At 44.5% G+C, this 7,561-nt stretch overlaps 2 protein-coding genes across 2 annotated transcripts; one reads left to right on the top strand and one right to left on the bottom strand.

Moving 5' to 3' along the window:
* Window positions 1-221: 221 nt before the first annotated feature.
* Window positions 222-2,284, top strand: LOC125588324. The gene is made up of 2 exons (XM_048759616.1): window positions 222-1,368; window positions 1,485-2,284. The coding sequence occupies exons 1-2, from the start codon at window positions 222-224 to the stop codon at window positions 2,282-2,284; spliced, it is 1,947 nt and encodes a 648-aa protein (XP_048615573.1).
* Window positions 2,285-6,918: 4,634 nt separating this feature from the next.
* LOC106404180 lies at window positions 6,919-7,521 on the bottom strand. Its single transcript, XM_013844921.2, has one exon. The coding sequence runs from the start codon at window positions 7,519-7,521 to the stop codon at window positions 6,919-6,921; it is 603 nt and encodes a 200-aa protein (XP_013700375.2).
* Between the last annotated feature and the right edge of the window lie 40 nt (window positions 7,522-7,561).

The raw sequence follows: 7,561 nt of genomic DNA, 5'->3' as shown, positions 1-7,561 counted from the left end.
ATGTCTTTCCATCAAACCTTTGAAAACTTTTTTCCTTTCATCGCTGCAACTTTACTAGAACATTAGATCTTCTTCTCCTTATCTAGGTCCAAGCTCCTAGAAACGACGGCTCTTGTGGTGTGCGGTTTCGGGTTTCTTCTTTAGTCCTTTTTTGATAACTTTCGCACAAGTTCTCGGCTCGGCCTGTTCTCTCAAGTCCACTCTCGAGCCTTCTCGAAACGATGTCTACAACGCTCTCAAATCTTCATGGTAACTTAACACAAGAACAGGAAGAAGAAGAGGATGACCTTGTCATCTTACCAAACGTCGATAACTCCGAGCTGATTGCTCAATTCAAACTCAGTCTGGTAGGAAGAATCTTCAACACTGAACGGCGCAACGTCGAGGCTCTCATCTCTCTACTCCCTCGACCTAACATTTGGGATGTGGAGGGAAGGGTTAGAGGACTGGATCTAGGAAACCACAGATTTCAGTTTGATTTTGAATCAGAGGCTGACCTCGTTAAAGTCTTAAACAAGAGGCCATGCCATTTCAACAAATGGGCCTTTGCTTTGGAACGGTGGATTCCTCATGTCGGTGACACCTTTCCTAATACCATGACTTTCTGGATCAGTGTCAGCGGCATCCCAACACACTTCTGGATGGATCCTATTTTCGATTCCCTGGGCGGAAGGCTTGGCAATGTGGGGCTTATTGATGCTAGAGCCGCTAAAGTTCAAGTTGAAATAAACATGGATCGTCCTCTAAGATTTGCTCTCCGAGCCCAGCTGCCCACGGGTGAGATCGTCCCGGTAAAGCTTGTTTACTCTAACCTCGATCGCTACTGTAGGCACTGTCGCCATGTTTCTCATGAGGTGGAGTCTTGCCCACAACTCTCTGAAGCTGAAAGAACAGAGAAAAGCTCAAGATTGGAGGAAGATAGGGACCTTCCAAATTTTAACAGAATTGATGCTCAAAGAAAGGGAGAGACCTCGAAGCGACCCTTACCTCAACAGTTCAAAGACAGACGCAGTGGGGAGGACACTCACAGGGACACCCGAGATAGCGTTTGGAAACGCATTGACTCTCGGTATGATCCACGAGTTGACCCTCGCCCATCCTCCAAATATGATCACCGACATGATAGCAAACATGTTGATCGTCAAAGGGATCCTCCTATCCGTGACTCCTATAATAAACGAAGATATGATGAGTCTTTTCTCTCAAGTAAACAAAGAGAGGCATCACGCAGGGAGAGAGACAAAGGAAAGGACAGAGAAATCTCACCTAGCAAGATCGACACTCGGGATTTGGCAAAGGAATTTACTCGTGAACCCCTTGCTGTTGCAGCTCCCCCCCCAGCGATCAGTGCCAGTGCCCATTCCCACGGTTGTACCAGCAAGACAAGTTACAGTTTCTCCAGAACTCACCAGAGACAGACCTTTCAGGCTGAACCTCCAAAAGAAAGCCTCCACGGACCTGAAACTTAAAAAAAAAAAATTTAGATGAAGATGAGGTTTCAGATGAGGGAAGCTCTGCTAGGAAAAGCTTAAACTTTGAAGCTCCTTCAGACCCACCTTCTGTCAATCTACCTATCACACTGGCCCAAGAGACATCAATCAAGGAAACTCCTAAAAGCTGGTATGAATTGACACTAGAAGAGGAGGGTTCTATGACTGAAGAAGCGATGAACTCAAAAGCCCCCCCACTGATTTCAAACAATAGTACATTACCACTAACTGAGAGAATCCTGGAAGAAGAAGACTGGTTGGATGATGGGAATGACTTTGGGGATGTAGATGGCAACGAATTTGAAGAAGAAGATATTGATTTGATGGAGGAGGATGACCTACTTGGTGAGGAGCTATGGATTGAGAACGAGAAGCATCTCCAAATTGATGATTCTGGAATCGTAAGGGCTGAAGGAGGAACAAATCTAGATATCACAGACGGCTCTGGCTCTGGATCGGGCAAGGTGGTTGATTCCACTGTCGACTCTGAGGAAAAAACACCTACGAAAGGGGCCAGTTTTTCATCAGATCATGTCTCAGGTTCATCGGCGTCTGTGAAGAAAAAGAGAGGGTCGCGTAGTCCGTCGACCTTTGGAGTTTCGCTAAGACAGCGCAATCTCAAAGCTGGGCTTGGATCTCCAAAGTTCCTCTCAGCAGGCTCTGGGCCAAATGGATCAAAAGCAAAACAATCAGGCCCATCTCCCTCAACTAATCAAAGAAAAGCCCGAGAGGCAGCATCGCTCAAGAACACTAACTCTAAAGTGGCAAGTGGAAGGCCACCGAAAGTCCCGTGATGAATACTATTGCTTGGAATTGTCAAGGAGCTGGGGCTCCATTGACAAAGGAACACCTTCAAGAACTTCATCACTGTTTTCTACCTAGGTTTTTATTTTTATCGGAGACAAAAAACAATCGACCTTTTTTGCAAGATGTGCAAGTTTCTTATGGATATGATCGAGTCTACACCGTCGATCCACGTGGTCGCAGCGGTGGTTTAGCTCTTTTTTATATGGATGATCCTGGTGTTACTATTTTGTATGCGGATGAGCACATGATTGATATTGAATCTACTTTTGAAGGACATTTTATCTATATGACCTTTGTTTATGGTGATCCGGTTATAAGAAATCGTGATTTGGTTTGGGAGCGACTAACACGAATGAGTTTAAACCGGAACCAAGCTTGGTTTATGATTGGTGATTTCAACGAGATTACGGGAAATCATGAAAAGAGAGGAGGAAGGAGGAGACCGGAAAATTCTTTCCTCCCCTTCCGCACCATGCTGGATAACTGTGGGATGCTTACCTTTCCATATAAGGGAAACTCATTTTCGTGGGTGGGAAGGAGACGATCTGGAAAAGTAAAATGTAAATTAGACAGAGCCGTGGCGAATGAAGAATGGCACTCACTCTTCCCGGCCACCAATGTGGAGTTTCTACAGCTTTGGGGATCAGATCACCGACCGGTGTTAGCACGTATACAATCCGTATACAGAAGATCGAAGAAGAGTTTTAGATTTGACAAAAGATTTCTGGGAAAACCCGGATTTAAGGAGGCAATTGTTTCAGGTTGGGGCCCTTTCAGTGAAGCCCATGATATGGACTTTCACCATAAAGTTGCCTCTTGCCGACGAAACATAATTTCTTGGCGAAAGAATAATCCGACAAACTCAGCAAGACTTATTGAAGAGCTGAAAAGTAAGATTGATATAGCCCAGGAAGATGACCATACTACCCTTGAGGAGTTAGAAGATTTACGCCGTCAACTTATCACCGCTTTCAGAGAAGAGGACGAATACTGGCAACAAAAAAGTAGAACACAATGGCATCGAGCAGGTGATAGAAACACAAAATTTCACCATGGGATCACCAAACAAAGACGAGCTAGGAATCGGGTCATTTGTATCAAGGATAAAGAGGGCAGGATGGTAGAGAGCGATGGCGGAATAGAAAAGGTGGCTGTCGAGTATTTCCAAGATCTCTTCTCTACCTCTATACCTACAGATATGGATGCTTCTTTGCGCTTTATAAAAAATAAAGTATCAGCAACCACAAATGACACTCTTACAGCTGAACCGACGGAGCAGGAAATCAAAAAAGCTTTATTTGATATTAACCCGGATAAAGCCCCAGGCCCAGATGGTATGACGAGCAGACTTTTCCAGAGATTTTGGCATGTTATGCAAAAAGATATCATCAGATTAGTGAAAGACTTCTTTATTGATGGGAATTTTGACCCGAGACTGAATCAGACCAATATTTGTTTGATCCCAAAGAAGGAAAGACCGAGAGAAATGACGGAATTCAGACCTATTAGCCTATGTAACGTCAGTTACAAGATCATCTCGAAACTGCTATCTAAAAGACTCAAGAGAGTTCTCCCTGAGCTGATTTCAGAGACTCAATCTGCCTTTGTGGCACGACGGTTGATCACAGATAATATTCTACTTGCGCAAGAGAACTTCCACGCCCTTCGGACAAACACTAGAGCTAGAGAAGAATTTATGGCCATTAAGACGGACATGAGCAAATCATACGACAGGGTGGAATGGAGTTTTATCCGAACTTTGATGCTACGCTTGGGGTTTGCAGAGAAGATGGTTGATCTCCTTATGTTTTGTGTTACATCAGTTTCCTATCAAGTGATCATTAATGGAGAACCCAGGGGTAGAATTATACCCACGAGAGGTTTGAGGCAGGGAGATCCATTATCCCCATTCCTTTTCATTTTGTGCACTGAAGCTCTGATCTCCCTCCTTAAAGGAGCGGAGGATGAGCAGCGCATCTTAGGACTACGTGTTGCTCGGGCCAGCCCCCGGATATCTCACCTTCTCTTTGCGGACGACAGCCTTTTTTTCTGTAAAGCAGAAGTGAGACAGTGCAAGGAAATTTTAGACATCTTGGACTCATATGGAAAGGCCTCGGGACAACAACTAAATGCAACTAAATCTTCCATCATTTTTGGAAATAAGGTCGGCCAAAACATAAAACAGGATATAAAGACCATTCTTGGGATTACTACTGAAGGTGAGATGGGCAAATATCTTGGTCTCCCTGAGGAAATTTGTGGCTCGAAGATGAAAGTTTTCTCTTACGTACAAGACCGTCTCAACGGATGTGTCACCTCGTGGTCGGCTAGATTACTCTCGAAAGGGGGTAAAGAGGTTCAAATAAAATCTGTGGCGCAATCTGTGCCGACATACAGTATGTCGTGCTACTTGCTTCCACAAGGCATTGTGGAAAAACTAAAGAGTGCTATCTCAAATTTTTGGTGGAGCTCGAGCCAAAACAACCGAGGGTTACACTGGATTGCATGGGACAAGATATGCGTTCCACATGATCAAGGTGGACTTGGCTTCTTGGATTTACATGAATTTAATATTGCCCTATTAGCAAAACAACTTTGGAGATTGATTCAGTTTCCAAACTCACTGCTTGCCCGAGTCTTGAGAGGACGGTATTACAATCGATCATGCCCTTTGGAAGATCGGAAGGTCTACTCACCCTCATATGGCTGGCGTAGTATTATGGCAGCAAAACCACTCCTAAAATCGGGCCTACGAAAGACTATTGGGGCAGGACAAAACACATGTGTTTGGTCCGAGCCTTGGATCCCGGACATTGAGGCTCGCCCACCGAGACCGTCTGATCGAATTACTCATAGACACCCAAAACTCCTTGTCCATTCCTTCATTAGGCGTGATACAAGGGATTGGGATACTAACATGTTACTAGAATACTTTCATCCTGAGGATATCCCGTTAATACTCAAACTACGACCAAGTAATACGTGGTCGATGGATGGGTACGCGTGGAACTTTACAAAATCGGGCGCTTATTCAGTAAAATCAGGATATCACCGTTTACAAAAGGCGAAATTGGGTGATGATGAAGCTCATATTGTACAACCGAGTATTACTGGTTTACAGAGCCATGTGTGGAGTATCCCCGCTCCTGGGAAGATGAAACACTTTATGTGGCAAGCTTTGACAGGATGTATAGCGACAACTGAGAGACTCGCCTATAGACACTTGGGCACCGATAGGAGCTGTCCTAGATGTGGTGACCCTGAGGAAACCATTAACCACCTCCTCTTTGAATTCCCCCCAGCCCTCCAGGTGTGGGCTTTATCGGACTATCCGTCCCTTCCGGGTTACTTCCCGAGTACCTCTGTTTATCAAAACATGAACTTCCTTTTTTGGAAGAAGAGAAACGTGGCCTCTATGGAACCACTTATTGAGACTTTCCCATGGATCTTATGGTACATTTGGAAGGCTCGCAATGATAAAATTTTCAATGGTAAGGATATCTCCCCTTTGGATACCCTTTAGCTAGCTTCCCTTGAAGCTGAATGTTGGAGAAAAGCTAATTTACTGGAGGAGGGAGAAGAAGAGGAGCAACATCTTGCTCCGTCGCTGGTTTCGCCTCTTCCTGTCGACCCCCAACGTCCGACCTGCCAAATCGATGCATCATGGATCGATAATAGCACGGTTAGTGGCTTAGGGTGGTTCTACAAAGATCAAATGGGAGTCGAAAGATTTAGACTACAAGGTTGCAGGAAAAGCCTATCAAGCCTCCATGCAGAGATGGAAGGACTCATATGGGCGATGTCCTGTTTGCGAGAATTACAGTACACCGTGATTCATATCGAGACGGACTGTTCCGACATGGTAGATATGATTGCTAACCCTACTAACTGGCCGGCCTTTGCCTCTGAGTTAGCTTCCTTCCGATTTCAACGAGCCGGTTTCTTGGAGTTCAACATCAGCCATATACCGACGACTAGGAATTCTCGTGCAGATTCTCTCGCCAAGGAGGCAAGGTGTACCGGTGTTCTTTTTTCCCATATAGATCAGACTCAGCCGGATAGAGCATCTCTTCGGAACGACTCAAGCCCGACTACCACTTGATCTTAAAAGATGGGCGTCGACAAAAAAAAAATAATATATATATATACATAATAAATCAAATTAGAGTCTTATTTTTATTTTTTTGGATCAAACCTACTTCGTTCCAATTTAAATAACAGAGTTTACAACAGAGTAGTCAACCCCATACGGGTTGTTAGACATACGAAACAGAGCATTTTTAGCAAGAGAGTCTGCGACTTCATTGCAGACCCGAGGGATAAAACAAAAGGAGATAGATTTACACGAGTCACTCAACACACCGAGGTCATAGAGTAATCCATGCAGAGCCACCACGGTTTTCTTTCCTGTGATGAGGTCAATTAGACGCTTAGAATCTGAGAAACAAATTATGTCTGTTAGACCATCAGAGACAGCTTCCGAGAGTGCTGTTTTTAGAGCCATCGCTTTTGCCACAAGTGCTGAAGTTACATTTCGACAGTCATCAGTTCCTTTGAACAAAACCGAGTCGTAAGCTTTTGTGCTTACCCATCCCAGTCCTCCTGCCAGTGATGTGCTGTTCTAAGCCGCATCCGAATACAGTGCTGAGGCATTAATTGATATCTGCGGATTTAAGTTCATCAGTGAACAGTCTTTAATAGAAACATAGTTTGATTTCTTTGTAGGGAGCTTAGTCGCGGTAGGGAGTTTGATCGCCTCTTGCCATTCCACTGTCGCCTTTATTGCCTTGAGCATCGTCTCTGTTTCCGAGAAAGACTTATCCTCGAACATCAACTGGTTCCTACTAGTCCACAATACCCAGAAAATCCATGGGTACAGGAGAGTTACCAGACCTGTGGGAGGTAGATTAATCATCTTAGTGCATGCTTGTAGTATCTCCGCCATAGATGCATCACTACTGGTACTGGGAGGTGTTAAGATTGATGCTAGTTTCCACACTCTTTGTGCATAAGGGCATAATATTATCACATGAAGTATTGATTCACTAGCTCCACACCTTTTGCATTTCCCCTCAGTTTGGATCCCACATTTGCTTAGTGTCTCCCCCACATCAAGTGCGTTTGATTTTACATTCCACAGAAAGTGCTGCAACTTGGGCGAGCACTTGATGTTCCACACACATTTTTTCCAGTTTAAGGGATCAAGATTATTACCCTTATTCATCTTCGCCAGTGCATAACCCGATCTTGTGGAATATTCACAA

The sequence above is a fragment of the Brassica napus genome, chromosome C6, assembly GCF_020379485.1.
Source record: "Brassica napus cultivar Da-Ae chromosome C6, Da-Ae, whole genome shotgun sequence".
NCBI classification, from domain to species: Eukaryota; Viridiplantae; Streptophyta; class Magnoliopsida; order Brassicales; family Brassicaceae; genus Brassica; species Brassica napus.
The sequence above is the reverse complement of the archived record's forward strand: the minus strand, read 5'-3'. Positions and strand labels throughout refer to the sequence as shown.

Excerpts from the sequence above, each read along its gene's own strand:
- LOC125588324 (XM_048759616.1), top strand. The coding sequence starts at position 222 with ATGTCTACAACGCTCTCAAATCTTCATGGTAACTTAACACAAGAACAG. Across the intron at positions 1,369-1,484 it reads TGCCAGTGCCCATTCCCACG|ATGAAGATGAGGTTTCAGAT; the intron begins GTTGTACCAGCA and ends AAAAAAATTTAG.
- LOC106404180 (XM_013844921.2), bottom strand. The coding sequence starts at position 7,521 with ATGAATAAGGGTAATAATCTTGATCCCTTAAACTGGAAAAAATGTGTG.